The sequence below is a fragment of the Rhododendron vialii genome, chromosome 6a (assembly GCF_030253575.1).
Source record: "Rhododendron vialii isolate Sample 1 chromosome 6a, ASM3025357v1".
NCBI classification, from domain to species: domain Eukaryota; kingdom Viridiplantae; phylum Streptophyta; class Magnoliopsida; order Ericales; family Ericaceae; genus Rhododendron; species Rhododendron vialii.
The window spans coordinates 8,127,924-8,152,125 of NC_080562.1; the positions used below are offsets into that span (position 1 = coordinate 8,127,924).

A 24,202-nucleotide genomic window follows, 5' to 3' on the forward strand; every position below is an offset into this window, starting at 1 on the left:
ATGGAGGACATAAAGCCACACCCAGTGATGGAGCAGCTCCCTGGAGTCCAATATTGCATCAATAGTCCTCCTCCATTGCGTTCGTCTCTCTCCCTCTAGTCATTTTTATTTTTTTTTTGCATTCTCACTTTTGTCCTACCTCATGTTGTTGCACTGTGTGATTTGTATTGAACGCGTATGTATGCCTACTTTGTTTTCGCCTTTGTCGTTTTGATCATTATACACCAATGACAATTCTGAATCATGATTGTTCGAGTTTTTGTTTGAGGTTTTTGGATACCAGCTATTCTTGTTTCTTTTTTTGGTCTTTTCAAAAATCAAGATGTAAATTTTTAACTATCAACTGCAATTCTAGTGATGAGTTTTTTTCCTCCCCAAATGCAGTGGAAGTTATAGTTCTGGGGTTCCAGCATTATCTAATGACTCTAGGTACCACTGTCTTGATTCCAAGTATGTTTGTAAATCAAATGGGAGGTAGTAATGTAAGCAATACATTCTCCTTTCTTCCATGCCATCTCTTTGGTTTCGTCTATTATTCTCGATCTAATGGAGTCTTTTCTTTCTTAACAGGTTGAGAAGGCTAAGGTGATACAGACCTTACTCTTCGTTTCAGGACTAAATACACTAACGCAGTCCTTATTTGGCACCCGACTTCCCTCAGTAATCGGTGGTTCATACGCATTCATTATTCCGATGACTTCGATTCTACATGCCGAAAGATATCATTTGTCATCTCCAGAGCCTTACGGAGATTACTGCACATATCATGTAGTCTTCTTCTCTTTCTTTAATTTTCAGTACATCTTCTTAGCAATTCTTTGGTTTTCTGACTCTGGAATTTCGGGTGATTTTCAGAAGTTTGAAAGGACAATGAGAGGTATGCAGGGTGCTCTCATAGTGACCTCTTGTTTCCAGATGCTCATTGGCTTCTTAGGCGTGTGGAGAAATGTCGTAAGGTCATCATTCGAAATTGCAGCTTTGTTTGCAAAGCTTATTTAGAAATAAATTATTTGTTCATTCAGAAAGTTTTTTTTGACATATGTGGGATAGTTTTTGTTTATATTTATTTTGAATCTCTTTTTCTTTTGTTTTAGGTTTCTTACCCCTCTTTCGATGGTTCCTCTCGTGACTTTTACTGGACTTGGGCTGTATTATCTTGGTTTTTCAATGGTAAGATTAGTTGATCCTTCAGTACACTTTTCTTCTCTCTGATCCTGGTTTTTCCAGTTAAGACTTGATATTATCAATTTTTTTTTTCCACTTATTCAATCTTTAATGCTGAAAATAAAGTAAAAGGCTCTTCTGAAGAGAATAAAACTGTAAGATCCAACTTATTTGTACAGATTATCATTCCCTTCCAACCCCACCTCCAAAACTTAGCATTTTGCACGTTCTTAGCTGAATTCATGATGAGAGTTGAATAAATTTTTTTAGTGTTGTTTCGGTACATTGTGATTTTGGACCTGAAAAATACTTTTCCGCAGGATTTGTTCTGTTACACTTAGGAACTGGTAGCTTCTGATGTTTCATTCTATTTCCGAAGGACAAATTTTGCTATTGAACAGTTTTCCCTTCTTTATTTTTTCTTTGTAGCTGGCAAAGTGTGTTGAACTTGGGCTCCCCGAGCTAATCCTAATGGTTATCATCTCACAGGCAAGTATTGTGGTTTGGCAACTGCTCAATGATGCATTTAAGGAAGTTTCTTGGTTTTTGTTTTAAAAACGTCTCCCTCTGAAGCAAGTAACCAATTTTCCGTAGCCAATGGAAATCTTTGTACGTAATGTTTTTGCAGTATCTTCCCCGTTATGCAAAAGCAAAAATAAAGAGGCGGGTGTGTGATCGATATTCCCTTCTGTTCTCGGTTGCATTTGTATGGGGTTATGCACAAATTCTGACTTCAAGTGGTGCATATCATAACTCTTCTTCAGCCACTCAAGCTAGTTGTCGCACTGATCGTGCTGGCCTCATTACTGGAGCTCCTTGGTAATACCTCATATTCCTTGGTAAAACTTATTTGTGCCTTTTTGAGATCATAGATCCCATGAGGTTGTAATTATCATTACTTCAGAATTGGACACTTCTAAACTGTAGGGTTACAATTTAGAATTTTGTTTCTGAGTTCTCCTATTGTTTAAGTACTCTAACTAACAGTCACACTGTGTGCCGTGTCCCGTGTCTGTGCTACATAGGTCACACGTATTCGTCAAATTCTTATAGAGACTTCTGTTGCTTACCATTTCTGATTACATACTCCTTATGTTCCTCAAATTTCTGCATACTCAGGTTATATATTCCTTATCCCTTCCAATGGGGAAGACCTACTTTTCAAGCCGGTGAAGCTTTCGCAATGATGGCTGCTTCTTTTGTTGCTTCTCTTGAGGTTTGCTCCTTACCAACTTTTTTTTATAGGATTCCTTCGCAATTAGATAGATTTGATTATGTCACCTTTATTACCTTCTTCTTCTTTTTTTCCCTCTCTCTCTCTCTGCAGTCTACTGGCACATTTCTTGCAACAGCAAGATATGGGAGTGCTACACCTGTTCCAGCTTCTGTTGTCAGCCGAGGTGTCGGATGGCTGGTAATGTCTTGCTATAGTATGTTGCTTTTGAGCATGACCCTGTGCATACACTCGTACTGAGTTTAACTAGTTTCGTAGTGATCCGTTTGTTTCAGGGATTTGGGACTCTGCTGTCTGGTTTATTTGGTACCGTGACTGGTTGTACTGCATCAGTGTAATAAACTCGAACTTAGTCTCATTCTTGGATCCCATTATTTCTTTTCTCCTATGAATGTAGTTGGGTTCACGGAACCTATCAAACTGTATTCTGAGTTGTTCATGATGCATTACGCGTGCAGTGAAAATGCTGGTTTATTGGCAATGACAAGAGTAGGAAGCCGAAGAGTCGTTCAAGTATCAGCTGGGTTTATGATATTCTTCTCTTTATTAGGTTTGCACGTTTCTTCCCATTTCCTACTAGCATTCTAACTTTTTGTTTCTGTATTTTCTTGCGAAAAATGGTAATTTCTACGTTACATTTCTTTTCTGAAAGATAAAATTAGCCGAAGGCAGTGAGTACTTGTTTTCAGCAGTTGTGTCAGACTTAGATCCTAGCTTAATTTGGCATCAAAAGCGCGGATGTTAGATGTTTCGAAATAATTTCTCATTGTACAAGTACTTGGTCTACGGCGACACAGGAAAATTTGGGGCATTTTTCGCTTCGATACCTCTGCCAATTATTGCAGCTTTATACTGTTTCTTCTTCGGTTATGTATGTAAGTATCTTCTTCTCTTCAACCGAATCTATTATAACTACTTAGCTAAGAAAAAAATAAATAGATATATTTGTGTTTCATGCAGCTTCCGCGGGCCTTGGCCTTCTCCAATATTGCAATTTGAATAGCTTCAGAACTAAGTTCATATTAGGCTTCTCTTTCTTCCTCGGACTCTCTGTACCGCAATACTTCCGGGAATATCAACTAAGTTCAGGAGCTAGTCCCGTTCACACGCATTCGAGATGGGTAAATTTCTCCTGGGGAAAAAGAAAATTGAGCAAATTCCATTTTTACTATTTACTAGCATTTCAAAATTTGACTATTTGCTTCACTTCAAAATGCAGTTCAATGACATGGTGACAGTCATCTTCACGTCCCACCCCACGGTGGCTGTTTTGGTTGCTGTGATATTGGATTGCACACTTGTTCGTGAGGACGATGAGGGTGGAAAAGATAGCGGATCGCATTGGTGGGAGAAGTTCGTGTTTTACAATAGAGATGTGAGAAGTCATGATTTTTATAAACTGCCTTGTAAACTCAACAAGCTTTTCCCTCCTGTATGAGTTTTAGCACGCTTAGTTAATTTGGTAAGCTATCTATTCTCTTTCTTTCTTTCTTTTTGTAATTTAAGCTTTTGTTCCAAGTTCAAGGGAAAATTTGAGAAGATTAGAAACTTGAAAATTTTCTGAAGTGAGTTGTGCAATTTTTTTGAAACTACGTATGATCGATCATATGTATATCTCTGTTGCTCCTCATTCCCGAATTCCAAGTTTTGCGTGCATTTAGGAAATTACTTTTCCAAATTGTCTAAGTCTTTTCGAGTTCCTGATTACGCGTGAATCTGGTCTGGCCTTGTCTTGCTCGAGCTCATAGGTTATGAAAGAAAGGGTGAAAAGGCTTTGAGACACTTATTTGGCTCATAGGTTAAGTGAACGTAGGAGAGGATTACAGTAGCATTTTAGTTTTTTTTTTTTTTTTTGAAGAGATCATGTATATATAGAACTTCACGAGCGATTTACATCTTTAGCAATCAAAACTACCGAAACAGGTGGAATACAATCTGATTGAGAAACAAAATTTCTACCAAGGCAGTAAGAAGCAAAACCATGAGCGACCCTATCTTTCTCCCTATTACACCAAACAAAAGACCATTTCCTGGAATGAGCCCAGGACTATTGTGCTAATTTCCCAAGGACAAGACAACATTTTATCCTTAAAGCAGTTCATTAGTACCTGACAATCCAATTCGAAAATGACCTCATCCGTGTAGTCCATCTCCACAGCAGTACTGCATGCAATTCGAAGGGCCCAGGCTTCAATGATGGAAGCCGAAGATGCTGAAACTCTACCCACACGCCAAACACGAGCAGATCCACCACTATCTCTCGCGATAACGCCAAAAGCAGCCATGCGGGATGATTTGAAAGTGCCACCACAATTAAACTTAAAAAAAGAAGAGGGGGGAGGAGGCCACTTAGAATCTCTAGCAGGTTTAGGGATGTTGTCCTTAGGCCCGCTTGAATAGACCATTTGAGTAGCATTTTAGTAAAGAACAGAAGAAGATCCTCTTGTATTCGCAGCCTCCGCTGTCCTATTGCCAATGGATTGTATTAGGGTCCATGAAGATGAGTTGGTGTGGGGCCAGTGCATTTTGTACTGTGGCTCTGGTTATGGGCAATGATTATTAACTATAGCCGTATTTTTGTTTTCATATGAGATGTACCTAATGACAGGATTGGTCAAAAAAAATACTAGGAAGCAAAGAAAAAAATAAAGTTTGATAAAAACAAAAAAAAAGAGAGAGCAAAAAAAATAAAAAGACTTATTGATTGGAATGTTCGGTTTTATTCCTCATTATTTCTATATTTTACCTTGTGTAATTAGTAGATGGATTCTCAAGGAAAGCGGGAGGAAAGCGGGGGGGCGGGGGCTGCTGTGCAGCATAGTGCACATGCAACAGGTGTTGCACTATCTCGCTACTCTATTTGTGTTTTGGACGGTCCGAATTTAAATAAAACTTTTTCAAGGAAGAGTAGATGATGCATGACAGGGATGTTGTGCACCTCTGCACAGCAGGCCCCCGGGTTCATTCTCAATAGACAGAGCAACCTCGATTATGAATTTACCATTGAATCCTTGGACCAAGGGCCGGACCATCAAGAGGTGGGGAATTTTCACTGCTGATGAAGAAGATAATCTCAGCTCGGCTTAATATTAGCTTAGACCCAATTCAAGGAAATGAGCAGAAAAGGAAATACATATTGGAAAAGAGTGTGGGAGGGCTTTCATGCATGAACACAAAACCTTTTGACTCCGATTGTAATCATCTCTCTCTCTCATGAATCGTTGGTTTGCGATTCAACTTGATACAAACAAATTTTGTGGGTGCGCTTTGCCCAAATTGAAAGGTTGAATCAAAGTGGAACAACTGAGAAAAAAACAAGGTACTTATAATTTCAAGGTATCATTCTGAATTATTGTTTGCTTTTCCAAGTTCGCGATGCAAAGACTATGTACAAGGAAAGGTACGAATCGTCCTTTTCATTTGAACATTGTTGGAATGAGTTGAGGTACCAGCCAAAATGGATGGAAGAATTAGAGATAAAAGCAACAGAAAACTAATACTAGTAAAAAGACTGCAACTCCAGGAGTATCTTCTTGTATGCATGCCAAGGAAGATAAATTTAGAAGATATGAATGAAACGCCTGGTTTGAAACAGGTTGACTTGGAGAGACTACCCGAAAGGAAGACTAAGAAGGAGCGACAAGACAAAATAAACGAAAAAGATCAGATGGTGGGAATGAGCTAGGGACTGTAATTTTTGGAACTAGACACCTTACTATTTGGTTATATTTATGCGTTTAATTGCTTAAGTTGTTGGGATTTTTATGGCCTTTCATCCATATTTTGTGTTTGTGTCGATATGCGAATTCAGTTCTGTTAGTTTAGATGGATAGAAAAGGACCGTTCATCTTTGCATTCAACAGTCCGGATTAAAAATACCATTCGACAGTTGCGAGCACTCCTACCACACCTCTGCAGTCCAAACTAGAGACGTAGCTACTTGTGGGCGTATGGGGCCACGGCCCCCGCGTTGTTTCGGCTTCTTTTTTTTTTTTTCAAATTTTAATTTTAATTTTAGTTGTTTTTTTTTATTTGTTAAGAATTTTGTATTGGGTGTTATTTAAACACTTAAATGTTTAAGAAAGTGTTCATTTTTGGTCCCAAAATCCAATTTCTCTCTTTGCTCATGGTCTCTCATAGGTTTTTTTCTTCAATTATTAATCTCATATTTCTTTCTTTCTCTCTCCGCTGATTATCCAAAAAGAGTGGACCTATAGGTGGATTTGAGAAGTAGGGACCCAACATACGAGAGGCCCAACTTCCATTACAGCCCAACACTCGCTGGATCATTCACTGATAAGTTTCGGAAAAATGACGGCCCAGGACGTGTTTTGATAATTAATATCCGCCAAAGACATGCTAAGAACATTTGTTAATGCTGAAAGTGTCCTTAGAGGGTATTAATTATCAAACACGTCCTTGGCCGTCATTTTTTCATAAGTTTCAAACCAAAAAATTTGGATGGGTTTGGCCCAGTTTAGTTTGAATTTTGAGGGAGGTTTTTGGGAATAATAATTGAAGGGGGATAAATAGAGAAAATTTATTGGACACCGTGTACAGGAATTTTGAGGCCCCAAAACGTACAAGGCCATTCGATCCCGCTTTTAATTTATGCTCTCATTAGTAGTTTGTAGTGTTTTTAAAAAATGTTTGACGCACATGCACCCGCATTATGCAACTTGGTTTGTTTTTTTTTTAAAGAATGGGCTAGATATTGAACTAGCGTAACTTTAACCATGGGAGGAGGAGGAGGCCATAAGTGGCGGTGTGAAAAGGTCCACGTGTTCCGATCCTGTCTTTGAGTAAATGGTGGTGTGAAGAGGTCCCTGGTCTTAGGCTGTAATTTGTCCTTCCAGTTCTTCTTGTTGTTCCTTTTCATGATTTTGATTGAAATCTGTAGATGCCGTATGACGTTTTTTATTATAAATGAAATTTGTGCGGATCAAAAAAAAAAAAAAGGAGGAGGAGGCCCTACTGTGCTTAAGAGACTGCTATGCTCCAAATTTGTATCTTGTTCCGAGTTCGAAAATATGATGCAAACTGTTACCCCATAGTCAATTGAATAATGACAACTTAGAGAACAAATCACGTTTTTCCTCAGTTAATCAACAGAAAAATCCAATTTTAAAAATACACAGCAAGATATTTGATTTGATTACTAAGCTACCGATGTTCGATTGCCTCGATTTTTTTGAGATTTTTGCTCGCATCTAGTTCTAAATAGTGAACAATTCAGATTATATTTTTCAGTTCGAGACGAGACTCGAATCCAGAGCACAGCTGGCCCCCTTGTCCTTTTAACCATGAGATGGTATTTTCCCTTGCCGCAATTCAGGGGCGGAGCTATGTTGGGCCTGGGGTTCCAGCCCCGACTCCGAGTTTTAAAATTTTTATTTATTATATACCTAAATTTAAATATTATCGATAATTATTCATATATAAGTACTTATAATCTTAATAATTTTGGTTAGATTTGATAAAAAATTAGTTATTTTAAATTATTATTTCCCAATTTTTTTCATAAATATAAAATAAACACGTGACTATTAAAGTATCCTAAATAAAAAAAAATCAAAATGATCGATATACTTTAACTGCATTAAGCTAGAATCATTTCGATGTACAATTTAATGTATTGAAAAGCAAAAACTTTATACAGAATAATATAATAAGTATACATTTCGATAATATATATATATATATATCTATATCTATTAAGTCGGCCCTCCTCGAATTAAAATCGTGGCTCAGCCACTGCCGCAATTTTTTTTGTTAAGCGAAAAGGATGGAGGAGGAGGCGACAGCAACAATTCAGAAAAAGTGGACTAAAAAATAATAGTACTATTGTAGTAGTAGAACAAATTTCCTCAACTTTTTGGTACCGGGATCCGGGCCCAGAACATGGGAATGTGCAGTCCTTATTTTCATTTCTTGGTTATTTATTTATTATATTTTAGTGTATTTTGGTTGACAATTACGTAGTACTCCATAATAAAAGTAATAAGGACAAAGATGTTGAGCACGTGGCTAAAGAAGCACCACACGTGTGACACTAGGCTGGCCTAAGAACAGCTTCGGCTTGTATACCATAGGATACTAGACAACCTTTTACCAAGGCCCCCCACGTGAGATTTGACTTTTCATTTCCGGACACTGATTTTTTGTAGTAAATTAATAACACAAAAAAGACAAAGCTCTAAAGAACAAAACAAGAATTTCTTTTTTGTGAAAAAGAAATGGGAGTGATTTTGGCACTCTCAAATTGATAATCGCGCTTCCAAAAGAGGTTGCCAAAATCAAGCATTTCTTTGAAGAGTGTGGTTATCAATTTGTAGAGTAACAAAATCAATTCTCAAAAGAAAAGCTATGAGCCTAAATGGAAAGGGAGATACATTTTAAAAAAAAAAAGGAAAAGGAGATATGGGCAAGTATTCTACAACTACTTCCTCCGGCTCATTTTGATAATTCATTAAGAAAACACGTAACATTTTTAGATAAAAATTAATGTGCTTCCATTCAGAATTATTTTAACTTTTTTTTGGCACCAAATGAAAGGACTAATCGATATTTTTCAATTTGGTCCGAAGAAACTTGAAAAATTAAGTACATGAGTACTTTATATATTATTAAAAATTGCATGTCTTTTTATTGAAAATTACCATTTAGGGGCGAAGAGAGTATTTATTATAATTTAAAGGTGAAAAGTCGATATTTTTTATTGTTAAAATTTTTTCCTTTATTTTGTCTATTTTAAATTCTTTTTTATTTTTTGACAAAAGGAAGAAGATTTTATTAATCTGAGTGGCGGAAAAACACCTAAACATTAGAAAGAGAGAAACCCCATGGAGGCAAGGTAGTTGTCCACAGATCGGACAAATTACAAGAAAAGGCTTTCTTTGCACAAGCATGTGCAGCCCTATTACAATCACGTTTGACAAAACTAAATTCACACAACTGAAACGAATCTTTCAATGCTATATAAACAATCTTGTGCCAAAACTGCAATATCAGTCGGTGAATATTTGACCTGGATAACGAGATAGTGATCCTACTTATTTATCCACCCAAATGTTACAATAATTTTGTAAATTTGCCCACCTTAGAATCAATTAATTGTAGATTAAGGGGGCAGTTTGTTAACGTTTGGATTAAAGACGGTGTTATTGAGACATTGATTTATGAGGGGTGTTTTCATAATTAAACATTTTCGTTTCTAGATTCTCTCTTTCTTGTTTTTTTTTCAATACCTCCCCTTTGGAGGGGGAAACTGCAAATGGTTCATTTTTTTTTTTTTTTATCCGCAGCAAATGGTTCATTTCAAAAGAAATTAAATAGTCATCCTGTTTAGGGACCTTACTAATTGAGTCCACATCCTAGTGGTTTAACTACTTATGTTTTTATTCTTAAATTAGTTGAATGATCCATTTTGCTCTTATTAATTAATTTTCTCTTTGAAAATTTATTACTCTCTCTGTTAATAAATTGAAAATATATCTCCTCCATTTGTTACGCCTCGTGTATTAACTTACCTACTAATTTTTGTATATGATCAATTTCGAAATAATCCATACAAAATTACCATGAAACGTATTTTCCGAAACATGGTGGGGTTGATGGTAACAGTGAGGTTGATCAGCGACGGGGGCAGAGGTGTCGAGCAGCAGCGGCTGCGTCTCAATCCAGAGAGAGAGAGAGAGTGGGTATATGGGTTTTGAATTTAGGGGACATATGATTGATTATCTTTTAATAAGGATCGATATTGTCGGGTTTTTTCAAATTTCAGGATGGGAACATAATACGGAGTAATTTAGACCCAATAGGAGGGGGACTTAAGTATGTTTATACTACAAGACTCCTATTTAAGTTCCTCAAAGAGACTAGTACAGCCCAACTCATTTTCATGCCCCTCCCGAGCCTACAATAATGATCGAAATTATACATTTTTTATATTGATCACATACTTTTTTATGTTTTCAGAGCACATCCATCCTTAAAAAAAAATAATGGGTTTCAATCTTTTCGAAACTCATTTTCCTCAAGATAAATGTGTTATGGAAACATGCCAGACAATGTCCGATAACCATGGCTTTCAATGTGCCTATTGTTCTCAACGAAATCTAGAAAGTGAACAATCTCGATCATTAAATTTAGCATGGAAGGAGCCCAGCCGGACTAGACCGACCGTAAAGAATCCAACTCCTTTTTTAAGTCACCCTTTGGGTGCTTTTCATTGGGTAATCTTTTCTTCTTCTTTTTTTTTTTTTTTGGTATAAATTTTTATTGGGTAATCATGCCAACCGTTTTTTGGGATATTTATATATGTCAGATTAGAAAGGGAGCCCTGTTTTGGTGAAAGAAATTTATAAGGTTGGTTTGTCGTATCGCCAATTTTGACATGGACAGCCTTAGGAGTTGTGGGACTGAATCATATAAGCCCTTGATCATCCTTTTCATGAATCACAAAATTTAGTTGCGGACGAAGACAACGTGGGCTGTCTATCGAGTTTGATTGTTTCTACTGTCCCTGTTTGGTCCACCCAAAATGGTATTGGGGGATGCTGCCAAGCACCTGCTTGGCAGCAGTCTCGAGCGGTCGATCCGGGCGTTTATTTCGGTAGTCGACGGCTAGGAACTAATTTGAGCTCTTAGAGCATATACGTCGGACTTTTTTTTTTTTTTGGATAACTCACGTGTCTGGACTCGTATGCGTGCATCTCGATTAATCCTCGGCCACGTTGGGACTCTTTAACCTTCATTGTTTCCCAAACTCTTAAATTTCTCATTTATCAGACTTTTCAAAGTGTCTAAACGATTTGTAAAAGTTGCAGTTATGACTAATGCGGATGCACCAATTCACTCCCTTCTCGTTTCAAAGAAACTAGAAGTTGGTCACACGCGATGCATGTGCAAGTCAAAAAATAATCAGAAAAATTTGATTCGATTCGTGAATAGCAAGACTAACTTAATTCACATCTTCACCAATTTTGACAACAACTATGTACTTCAACCTCCCTTCTCAGTTCTCGGTCTCTTCTTTTTTTCTAAAAAATATGTAACAAACAAAATCACCCCCTTCTCTTCTTTTCCTACACAAAGCACATCTGGTATATATTATTAAGACAAGAAAGAACTCGAACCAATGGAATGAAGGTAGAATAGAGAGTATGATACACAAGTCATTTTAAAAATGGGCATTTAGGTAGGGGCAACTGCGTGATTTTAGGTCAGCAATGATAGAAAGGTATATAATTTTTTTTATACAAAACACTGTATAAATTAAAAATGTTGAGTTATATGATCTACTTAGTTCCAAATTTAAGTGCAGTTTTGTTGTACGAATGATCCAGTGCAGACAATATGAAAGAAATATAAAAAATGATGCAAAAATATAAAATTTTGGTTCATTTTTTTAAATGCAGGGAGTTCACTCGAATCTCCTAAGACCCTAGTGCAGCCGCCCGTGCATTTAGTTATAATTTGGTCCAAAAAATAGGAAGATTGATGTGGATGCTCTCAGGCACTTTTTGAGCGCCTTATTTTCCCTTCTTCTTCTTCTTCTTTTTTTTTTTAAGCCTACAACATAACTCATATTAAATCAAAAGATAGTTTTTTACAAAACGAGGAACTATTGTTCATTTCTGATCCTTACACAAAGCTGGTAACAACTAACAAAAAGTCGGGTCGGGAGCAGCTCTATGTAAAACAAAAATACCCTTGCATTATGCAATATCCTTATTTTCTCTTTTTGCATTATGCATTTTGTGTGTTTGAGAATTTTGATCTAAAAATCATTCTTTTAAAGTATAAATTAAATCTTGAAAAATGAACCGTCCATAGAGTTACTTTTTGACTTCTAATTATGGTTCCACTAACAAACACTTCTGCAAAACTATTCTAGACAGTAGACATCCAACCACTCAAACAGATTCTCATTATAATTCAACAGTCCAAAGTCTTACAAATAATTTGCTCTATCCCAAACACCCCTCTAACAGTGTAAGTAGAACATTTGTAAGCAAAAGTAAAGTAAAGTATATCTCTACTCTTATTCTATACAATCATTTTTATAAGCATATTTCAGCTATTTTTAGCATATCAGCTTAATTACAGTTGCACCAAACACACTTGTTTAGTCTTCAAGAATAGTTAGATATAGCAAAAACATGTGAAAAATCCTTTTAAGCTGCACTAAGCATTTGCTACTATTTACAAAGTCTCAAGCACAAGTTCCATCGACACCCCTACAAAGTGGTTATCTCTCAAAATATGTGGGTAAAAATAAATAAATAAATAAATCTATATATATATATATATATATATTTCCGATTCCTCTCGGCAAAACGAATCAATAACTCGCAAAAATTTGGAGTAAAACTAATAAATGCCAAAAAAAAAAAAAAAAACTCAAATAAGGACAATTTTCATATTTAAGTTAAATTAAGTTTAAGTTAAGTCCAAAAGAATACAGCCTGAATCGGTTTGGTTTGTTCTTCATTGACTATTTAGTTCCTACCTAGATTGAGATATTACGACAATTAGGAGGTAAACTCTAGAATATAAGTACTTGTAATACCTAGCAGCTGATGTAATTCTTGTACTTTCTATTATCTGCCGGACAAATTTCATCATCTATCAGTTGGGTCAATTTAAACATGGGAGGAAGCAAACTCGTAACTTTCAGACTATCTCGCGGTTGTGAACCGTGAAAACATAAAGAATGCAATTGACTTTTAGGCTTCAATGGATTAACTTGTTCACGTTAGTGATTAACTTATGCATCACAATTTTTTTGTTTTATCCTAATTCAAAAAAAAAATCGCGTTTGTTAGTTTTACACTAAACTTTTATGTGATATGGGTTTCTCTTGACGAGAAGAACCGGAAAGGTAAAAAATTATGACTTTTACATAAATATTTTGAAAAAATATCCAAAAAAAAGTCTAAAAAGTAAAAAACCGATTTTTGGAGCTTTTTTTGGGATATTTTTCAAAATATTTGTGTAAAAGTCATAATTTTTTACTTTTTCAATTCTTTTCGTTGAGACGGACTTATAACACATACTCCCTCCGTCCCATAATATTTGTCTGGTCCGCAAAACAAGAGCATAGAAATAATACAATTTTTGCAAGAAAAAATCAATTTTTTTTCAACAATTCACTAGATATCGATGAGTTCTTTTAATTTATGAAAAAAATTTGAATTTTTTCTTGAAAGAAGTGCGTTATTTTTGAGTTCTCGTTTTGCGAATCGGACAAATAATTTGAGACGGAGGGAGTAAAAGTTTACCGTAAAACTAAAACAACGTTAAAAAAATTTTGAATAAAAACAAAATCAAAAAATTATGCTGCGTAAATTTAGGTTTGAAAAAACAGTTGTGATTTGGGTACCCCAAGAATTTCACACGTGGGTGGGGCATCACAAAAATATCCCTTAGCTTGCTAGTGGCTAGTCTGACTAGACAATTTGTACTTGAATGACAGAAAACAATAAATAAGTATTGACTCATTTTTTCTAGTATTCTCCCCATCCGAATTTAATAGTCATTTTTGAAAATTCGTGTTATTTTTCAATCGATTATATCTTATAATTTATAATAATTTATATAATTTTGAAAGCATTGTCTTATGATCTAATTGAGATCTATCAAATAAGATCCATATTGGATATAAAATTCATTACCAATTTAAAAAAGAAAAATTCTAAAATCAACCCAATGGGTTGACAATAGTGAGTGTGTGAATGTGTATTAAAGGGTATAAAAAGCATAAAGAAATGCGTGTTTTTCTTATTTTTTAGTGTGCTTATCGTCAGCCCAGTGGGTTGACAATAGCAAGACCGATTTAAAAATATAACTCATTTTTTATCTGGTTAGAATTAAACGAAGAACTATTAAATCCGGACGGATGGAGTATTTCCTTTTATATTGCTTTATCGGTTGAGTAAAAAAAAATTTTGGCCTAACTTTGAAATACTAAAAGAAATCTATGAAGGAGAAGATCTTTTTTGGAGGCTTAAATCTTGATATGATTTGAATTTTGGGAGCTGGTATGGTTTCTTCGTTGGCAGTTTGATCCTACACTTATTCAAGGACCACAATTGCAAGCTAAGGGTTGAAGAGAAGCCCATAATGTAGTGGTGTCCCAGGGTTGTAAATACTGGCTGGTACGTAGCATGTCGGCCGATACATATTGGTTTTTGTGACATCCGATACCGTTAGTTCTCAGTGTATTAATTGGTGGGATAAAAAAAAAATGCATGTATATCGGTTGGTTCTCGTTTCCTAACGGTTCATTTTTCTGATTCACGGAAAAGTTCACGGCCGTGACGGCTGACTCAACCGCAACGACTGATAGGCACTCTAAAAGATGTTTTGGTCAAAAATATCTTTTTAGAAATTCATGACTTTTAAAACCGATTTCCGTTGTGTATCGTTTCGATACTTCCGATACCGTTATACCGTGACTGACACCGTTATGTGTCCCAATGCGGCTATTTAAAACCTTGGTGTACCCATTAAGCAAGGAAGAGGTCAAAGTGGGATTTTACTTTGGGCTTAAAAACTCATATGGAAAATAATAAAATTAAAAAAATAATGGACGCCTATACCAAAGTTTTCAAAACCCTTTCCTAAAAGGAAAAGAAGTTTTCAAAATCATTTTAGCCGTTGACGAATCGGATCACCAATATTTCGTGATTCATTGCTCAATCGCATCGGTTTGAATCATTCGACACACAGCAGTGGTACTGCACCTGTCGCACGGTCTTACCGCTCTCTCAATCTCACCATTCGTCTCGACAATCAATAGTTCGGATTTTAAACAAACTCTTCCGGAGAAGAATTCTCTTCCCCAAAAGAGTTTGTTTAAAATTTAGATTGTCCAAAACACTTTTAGGCGGTGAAATTGACTGCAGTGGGAGAGCGGTAAAAGAGAGAGGTGGGCGTAGACTTTTTGAATTAACAGGTCATACAACGTTTAGTATAAATGCGCCTATCTCCCGATGAAATGTGATAAAGACCGTCAATGTTCTCCACTTTTTTGTGGATGTAACTCTCTGTTTTTTTTTTTGTTTTCTTGTTTTTTTTTTTTGTGTGTGGACGTCTCTCCATGGACTTAGAAGTCAAGAGGTACTACCAAATAAGCTAAAACCACATCCATCGTGGACGTAACCCGTAACCTGCGTCAGGAAAGGGCAGATACCAGTTGGACCCATGGCCAGGAGCCATAACCAACCCAAAGGACAAGTGCACATGAGAATTAGTTTTTCTGGGACCATACCACTCAGATGGGGACCCTAAAAACAGCTCCATGAACCCATAAATCAGAAATCCAGACACCCCATTAATTTGTCATGGGTACTGATTAATATTTATGCTTGGGTACATATATATAGCTGGCTAAATACCCAAGAATCCAAAACTTGTATTATGCCCTTAATGGAAAAAAAAATGAAAACATTCGGATGAGGAGCAATTTGCACACCTACATTCTTGACCCAATTAAGACCAAGTGGATCTCCCCCCACTCATGAACAATTAATAAAACACAGGGAATCCTAACCAATCATTGCTTTTTAGTTTTTTAGTAGTATAAAAAAGGGATTGGAGGCAATTTGTGCTTACCTACCAACGTACACAGGGGGTAGCAGAAAGTCAAGTTTATGCATGGTGTGTGACCTACCACAGCACAGCCATGACCAGAGCAGTGACGGAGTTAGGATCTGGGGAGCTGTCGGGTTAGCGGCCGGGGTCAAATCTTAATTACTGTCGTGGATGAGGTGTTTTTTCCGTACGTAGTACTTGAGAAAATGGTGGTGTGTCTTTTGGAAAATACTCCGTAAACATTGTTCTCATTGTTGATTGAATTAGTTAGAAAGCTACAAATTTATATATTGTGAAAGTTTTTTTTTTTTAACCAACAACATAAGTTATATTAACTCAAAGTTTTTTTTTTTACGTAGAGTTGCGCCTGAGTTTTTTTTATCAGCTTTGTAAAAGAATCGGAGAGGAATGGTAGTTCCTCGTTTTATAGTGTCGCTAGAGATACATTCTTTGATACTCTACATGAGCAACTCTCATTCATTAGCAGATTTCCCATTCCAATTTGAAGCCAATACTGTTGGGTTTGTGAAGTCTGCTTCGGTTTAATTTGCACTTCGCTGATTATTCAGGATTCGATTTGATCGGTCAAGCCACAATTGTTTGAGGGGGAGGGCCAACAACATGGGCTTAGGAGCAACAACACCCTCGTAGCATAGATAGGTGTCTTAAAATAATTTGTGACATATAGTACTATATACGTAGCAGCCGGTATAACTCTTGTACCCCATTTTTCAATCGATACATACGAAAAACTGTTGTGAGCTGTGAACGCACTCAACTACGCAGTTCGGGAACATCGTAAAAATCATTGTGCCTATTTTCTTTGCATTCTTTTCTTGATTGTTCTTTGCGCATTAAAATATTGGTGAGAAGTTAGTCAATACAATAGTCGCAATTGGATCATTTTATAGAGATTCCAACAATAAACAACAATTTTGTCATTTGGTATGTCAAATATAGCTTGAGAAATACCAAATTAAATCTTCTCATGCCAAGCCATTGGAGACCAATTTCTTTTTTACCTCTTTCCAAAGAATAAAACTTTACCAAGAGAAATAACTAACCATTGAAGGTACTACTGTATTAAGAAAGGAGATTTTCCCTACTGGGAGTAGAAATAACAGTAATGAAAAATCGCCTCAGTTTTGTTTTCGGTGTCAGAAGAAGACAACAAATACCGTACCATGATATGGCACTACGGTTGTCATCGAGCTGGCTATTACATAAATGTGGATGGGAACTCTAACCCCTTTCCTCATCACCATTGTTACCACTATCTGTTGCAATGATTCTCTCTCTCTCTCTCTCTCTCTCTCTCTCTCTCTCTCCCACAAAAACCATGCCAACTGGCAGATTTGAGCCCCTCAAACAAAAGATAAAATAGTCAGGTGAAAAGGGGTGGAAGAAAGGACAAAACCAGTTTAGGATTTGAGGGTGATTGTCTTTGGGTTTTTTTTTTTTTAAATTTTTTATGGAGTATCACAGTCTAGCGAGCCTTCATGTGTCTCTAAGGACATGGAACCTCTTTATTTAGTCCGGCTCACTCTTTGGTCTCTTTTGGGGATCATTTTGATGATCAGAATTATTTAATTTTTAGATATGGATGAGAACATTAATTGCGTCAAAAATCATATTTACGGGATATTGTTCGATGTGTTTTCGTAATGCATTTATCTTGAGAAAAATGGGTTTTTGAGAATATGGGAAACACTAGATCTGAGCTTATATTTCTTAAAGTAGATTTGTTTACAAACATAACAAACATTATCCTGTCTACATAATTTTTGACAGGACTGATATTCTCAACGAGCTCTCTAAAAAGTGAACGGTCCAATCATCAAAATGGGTATGAGAAAGGACGGAAAAAAAAACAAAGAAGGACCAGACTAGACCGTCCAAGTGGCTAGTACCGCAAAAGAGACTGGAGAGGATTCATGTCCTATCTAGCTCTAATATATAGAGGGAAGCAAGAATAAGAGAACAGGCCATATAAGTCTTATTTTTCTCCAGCTATCTCTTGAGCCTACAAAAGTTATATATAAAACAAAATCCCAGTTGGATTTCATTTGAATTGGGAGGCTAAGAAATGAATAATTTCTCACCTTCTGAATGCAGTAGTGGGTGTGAATCAGGTTGGACAATGTACTTGGACCAATCTTCAAATTCAGCAGATCAATTCCAGAAGGCTAGTACTGGATTTAAAGCAGCAAATGAGGAGGAATATGATGAAGATGAAGATTTATCCATGGTTTCCGACGCATCGTCCGGGCCTCGACACTTCCAAGAAGACGAAGATTCATTCGATGGAAATGGGTATCTTTGTTCAGTTTCTGGGCAAGCAAACAAGAAAGAGAAGAAGAAGAAAAAGAATGTTAAGGAACAGAGGAACAAGAAGCAGTATTCAAATCTTGATGACACTGCTAGCTCCCCTGTCAAGGCAAGTTCATAAAGTTCCATCTTTGCTTAGTGCAAAAATGTTTTCCGTTCGATTACATTTCCATAACCAGTTTCGCAGAACACCTTTCAGAACAATTTTTCCCTAAAAGAATCTACATTTTAAAAATACTTACCACGATATCTTCAAATTCTTGGAAATCGATTTCGACATGAAGATCCCGTTCCGTTATGAGAAACTACTTAGTTTTTGAATTAGATGTGATGTACTATGAGATACTAACTTATTTTGTAAAACGAAAAATAAGTACTGAAAAAATAAAAACTTTAACAAAACGGGACCTAAATATGAAAAAAACCAATGTGTATTTTATTATTTTAGTGATTAATGAAGTTTTCTTTGCCGTTCAAGTTTTCAAAAACAGTACCTTGATGGGTTTTTTTCTTAAAACTTATTCACAGAAGCATGTAGCCCTTCCTCCTAATGGAACTTCAATGGAGCACAACATGGGCTTCTCTGCAACACATTTTAAGGTCTAAATCTTCCAATTCCTTCTTCCCAAGTTTTCTTATTTCCTTCTTCAAATATTAGTATCAGATTCTCAAATCCCAACTTACATGAATACTTGAAACAGGGGAAATCTGCATTGCATAAGCACATTGGTTTCTTCCGCTCCTCCGTGCCAGGGAAACCAGCTTCAGGAGCACCAGGTAAGTCTATTGAGTCGTTATTGTGCATATACTGGACGGCTTCAGGATTTTAGTTGAGCCTTAAGCGGTGGCAAAGCATACAAAGATTTTCTTTTCTTAACAGAAAATACACGGAGTTTTATCGATTAAAACCTCATACCTAATATAAACTCTAAATTGGCAATATAGCCATTTCTAATTAGAGATTTTCACCTCATATACTTGCTGGGTTTGCTTTATTTGATTTTTCTAGATTATACTTTTTAGTTAATCGCACATTCCATTGGACTTTCATTTACTTCAGCTCCATACGAGTTATCAAGTGTCGACAATACTACAGAAAAAATAAAAATGTACGTATAAAAATTTGTGCGTGTTTTTGAACTTTTTTGTTCCGGCGCTTCACTTGAACCCTCCCACATAGTAGTGTGGCCGGCTTGCATATAAACATTTTTTTCACAATGCAACAGCCTGAATTGAACTCTCTCTCTCTCTCTCTCTCTCTCTCTCTCTCTCTCTCTCTCTCTCTCTCTCTCTCTCCTTCTTGTTTGTGTTTTGAGGAGCAGGGGATTTACAGGGAAGAAAGTGGGAGTGAGGAAAGATACTAGTAGTGTGTCTTCTACTCAAGAAGTTGCTCAACAGAGTGGGAATGGAAAAGAAGAAAAAAAGAAAAGGAAAAAAGGCAGTGGATATGTTAAGGATCTTGTTCCCTTCTTTTTGTTGTTCTTTTAATTGTTCTTGTTATTTGTTCCTGTCATTGCACTAGGAAACAACCTGTGAACATAAATATTAAAAATTTAAAAAAAATGCTGTTTTTTTCCTCCCTTCCTATGTTTTTTTTTTTGTTTGTAAATCAGCTTGAAACATGGGAAAAAAAAAGGCTAACCGAATATACAACCTACAATGAGCATCTGGGGAGGAAAGGAAAAGAAAATGATGACAATGCCGAGTGGCTACATAGATCTAATGAAGAACGTATCAATTGTTTCCTTCCATCTAGAAAGAGGGAAAGAAAACACATGACAAATGTGTAAATACACAAAGGTGATTTACCTAACTAACCGATGATATAATCCTCAATTACAAAATGCTTCGAGTACTACAAAACATTGCAATGAGAGACGACGCTGATGGAGAGGAATATAGCTTCTAGACTTTAGCAAAAGCCACTCAATCCACAACAGCTTCCATTAATCACGGTTCAATAAAATTCCAAGTCAATCCAATTCGAATAGAGGACAGATCCACAGCAGTGAACATAACGGCTGAGCCATATGCAGCATTATCCACAACAGCTTCCACTAGTCGCGACCCAACCAAGTTCGAATTCACCCAGTTTGCATAAAGCATAAATCAAACGCAACGTTAACATTAACTCCAGATCAACTCAAGGAGCATCCATGCTAATTGAATCTTAAGCAATCAAAACAGGGGGTCAAGGCACAATCCCATTGAGCGAATAATATACAACGGGACATCCCCCTAAGGTAGGCAATAAAGCCGTTAATATTACATCAAACAAATGGACAATAGGATAATACCGTAGACAAACCCCATACGGTTAGTATTACCAAACATGCCTACTACAGAGATTACATCGCATTCAAAGATAAAAGGCAGAATACATTTCCAGGTTATCGAGAAGAAACGCAACAGTCAAGTAGCATAAACGTGAAGAGAACACAAAAAGACCCACCGCAGAAAACTCCCCCACCATTTTCGAATGATACAGCATACCTTCTTGTTTTGGAGCACGGAGATGCTCCGAAGAAACCTATTGCACCCGATTTCTTAAGTTCAGAGCCAGTCCAGGGAAATGTTCTGTTGATGGATTCAATTTCCTTGTTCTCTTTCTTAGGAAGAATGAACAAGGAGGACCAATATGTCTCTGTATTGAAAAAAGGACTGATTTAATTAATCGAATTCTGCCAGCATGTGAAAGGTACTTGTTGGTCCAAGACTACTAGTGCTCTGTCAATCAAAGCTTTGCAAATCTGAATACTTGAGTTTGGTACGTGGAGAGGAGGGGGACTCCAAGATGTCTCACTGGAAGAGTACCCTCCTTAAAACCAAGAACATCAAGAACAGTAGCTTTCACATATGGTGAGAGTACCCTCCCTATGTCTTTCTTCCTTTGTCATGAATTCTTCTTTTGGACATTTGTTCCATACTCTTCCTTCCACTATTACAGCAGTCTTGTTTATCCGATTCTGCAGTGAAAGTCCACAACAAAGTTAAACCATGTGGAAAAGGCCAACTCCTGAAACAAAAATTCTTTGCACACAGATAAATCATGCACAGATTTTGTTGTGGGGCCCATCACGGGTTTCACACAAATGATCCGGGTTGTTCATTAAATGTAAAACATTTTTTCAAAGATTCCAGCAAAAAATCAGCTCAATCTGATACCTATAGGTACTTGATCCAATCATCTAACTTTTCATTATTTTGAAATCTAAATGAAAAATTAAATGATTGGATTAAGCACTTATAGGTATTAGATTGAGCTGATTTTTTCTCAATTACTCTTGAAAAGTTGTTTTACAATTAATGAACGGCTCGGATCGTTTGTATGGGACCTGTGATGGACCCCACAATAAAATCTGTGCACAATCTGTACATGATTTGTTTGTGTTGGTAGCCGCTCTCCACATGAAATATGGCGCAAGAAAATTCTCAAAAAAGAAAAGAGGAGAAGAAATATGGAGCATGAAGGGTAAATGGCACTTTGGCCACTCAAGTTTGGTAAAAGCTGAACTTTATCCCTTCTATAATTGAAAGTGATGCAATGCACCTTGAATTTGCCATTATTTTTTGGAATATTTCCTAAATGGGGGATTAAACCAGCACATTTGATCATTTACCGAGCCAAAAAGATAAGAAATTCAGGGGTACGCTGATCTTATATAGAGCCAAAAAAACAATTAGAAACTTTAGGGTTACAGTTGGTTTTATTTTTGCAATTATTCAGAAAATTCATGATATTTTGTACTCAATTTTGTTAAATAGCCGGTCAGAATGCAAATTGGGAGCAATGCAGTGATTTTGACGAATTCTGGGTGCAATGTGCTACTTTTGAGTTTTGAGCTCCAAAGTGCACAACAAAACCTAATGCAATCAAAAGACCCACACCACAAGTACCTCGATCTGCGTTGGAGCACATGCAAACAAACATGAGAGAGAGAGAGAGAGAGAGAGAGAGTGTGAGTGTGTTCCAAATTCGGGCGAATTGCTAAAGGCAATCAAAAGACCCTCGAAAATAGAAGGTCTGGATGGCCGACAAGATACTATCACCGACAGGATGCCACGTGTGTGGTACTTTACCGGCACAACAAAATTTTTTCGTCCGGGCCAGCTTACGCACCTCTCTATTAAACTAACATTCTTCTCATCCGGACAAAGGTGGCCACATCCACGTTGAGACTAAAAAATTCACGAAAAATTACTTTGTACGACCTGATTCCAAGAATCGAACCCTAATTAATTTTGTGGAAATAATAAACCCACCAACCAATTGGAATAAGCTTGGTGCTATGAATAAATGTGGGTTCCTCCTTCGTGACGGGGGAGAGTGAGACCTATGGCTATCAAGTTTCGACAGTACATTTTGTCTGTTTCAAGTCCAGGAGGCCCGGGCACCACTGACCGTAAAAAAAAAAAAGGAGGAGGAGGAGGAGGAGGAGGAGGATCCCACAATTCATGACAGCTAATCCCCTAAGCAAGTGATCCGTGTAAGCAACATTGATGATGCAGTTATTAATTTGGCTTTGGTGGGATTCCTGAAAAATCTTCACTGAGGGTCTTTTTCACTCCTCAGAAATTCATCCCCGTATCTTGGATCGCGACATGGAATTCAAGGAAAAGGACAATACCTTGTAAATTCATCCCCGTATACTCCTTTTGATCAATGTATGACTGAATTTCAACGAAGAATCATCATAGTTAAGATCCTAATTAGGACTTCCGTCGTTTACAACATTATATTTGATGATGATTATAGTCGCTTAAAGCTTATTTGAATGTGGTTATTATATGGATCAAGAACACAAATGTTAGATATATTAACGCGAAATCTTTTCAATCAAAGACATTCTAGCTACATCTTTGTATGCTACCAGCATACATTTAAAAATGTCGAAACATCTTTTCTCCAAAGGTAGAGAAGGAAAGGGCAAAGAGTCAGCGAAGGAATGACCAAAATACCTAAGAGGTAGAAAGAGTGGGGAAAAATTCACAAAGAAATTACCAAAATGGATGAAATGGATAACAGGTAAAAAGAAAAGGGCAAAAGGCCGAAAAAAAGAAGAACCAAAATGCCTATGAGGTAGAAAGAAACGGGAAAATGTCAAAGAGAACAGGTCATGTTCCGTTAAGAGAAATAACACGTCACGTAGAAACAAAGGCGAAAGACTCTGTTTGCATCCCAGATTTTTTGTATGACATGTGGAAAAAATGGAAAGAAAATAATGAAGTGAGAAAGTTGAATTTGGTTTCTTGATCTGATTCCTTATCATTATACTTTATCTTATTAATTAAAAATTATCCATGATCCCAAGATTCCCAACACAAAGATGTGTCTTACAAACACGTTTTCTCGTGTGTATAAGGAATCCATTTTGCTTGACGCATAAAGACAGGGTTTTTTTTTATTATTATTTAAAAACTGCGGGGTCAAACCCCAGATTGGAGAAAATGAGACAAAGTTCAACCTTGCATTGGATCCGTTTTTCAATCCTCTCGGCAGCCTCAATAATTGAACAAATCCACGCAGCACCCACACACGGGGGGAGAGAGAGAGAGAGAGAATCACAATCATGCTAAACAAATACGGTGCAGGAAACCAGCCGGCTATATTTTGCTCGGCGAAAGTCAGCATTTTTTTTATCGGCAGAAGAAATTTTATACATCACAAGGACAAAATTATAAAACCAGTGCAACATAAAAAGAAATGCATTGAAAAAGCTCCAAAGAGTGAATGAAGACTCTCCTAGTGTCGGTGGCTGTGAAATCTCAACCTACCCCTTAGCTACCTGATCTCGAAGGTTAGCATGGTTAGTTGTAGTAAGTAGGTATTGAATTCATACCGAATGCATGGAAGTACATAGTGCTTATTACTGTGCT

General features: G+C 36.7%; 2 protein-coding genes across 2 annotated transcripts; both read left to right on the top strand.

Moving 5' to 3' along the window:
- On the top strand, nucleotides 1–3,860 carry LOC131329391 (putative nucleobase-ascorbate transporter 10). The gene is made up of 14 exons (XM_058362492.1): nucleotides 1–79; nucleotides 385–482; nucleotides 571–718; nucleotides 821–956; nucleotides 1,095–1,170; nucleotides 1,594–1,653; nucleotides 1,793–1,983; nucleotides 2,284–2,380; nucleotides 2,492–2,578; nucleotides 2,674–2,732; nucleotides 2,857–2,948; nucleotides 3,196–3,273; nucleotides 3,359–3,519; nucleotides 3,618–3,860. The coding sequence occupies exons 1-14, from the start codon at nucleotides 1–3 to the stop codon at nucleotides 3,834–3,836; spliced, it is 1,581 nt and encodes a 526-aa protein (XP_058218475.1). The 3' UTR covers nucleotides 3,837–3,860.
- A 14,024-nt stretch (nucleotides 3,861–17,884) lies between these two features.
- LOC131329285 (protein SOB FIVE-LIKE 5-like) lies at nucleotides 17,885–19,907 on the top strand. Its single transcript, XM_058362378.1, has 4 exons — nucleotides 17,885–18,434; nucleotides 18,854–18,925; nucleotides 19,027–19,102; nucleotides 19,648–19,907. The coding sequence occupies exons 1-4, from the start codon at nucleotides 18,084–18,086 to the stop codon at nucleotides 19,674–19,676; spliced, it is 528 nt and encodes a 175-aa protein (XP_058218361.1). The 5' UTR covers nucleotides 17,885–18,083; the 3' UTR covers nucleotides 19,677–19,907.
- The last annotated feature ends 4,295 nt before the right edge of the window (nucleotides 19,908–24,202 follow it).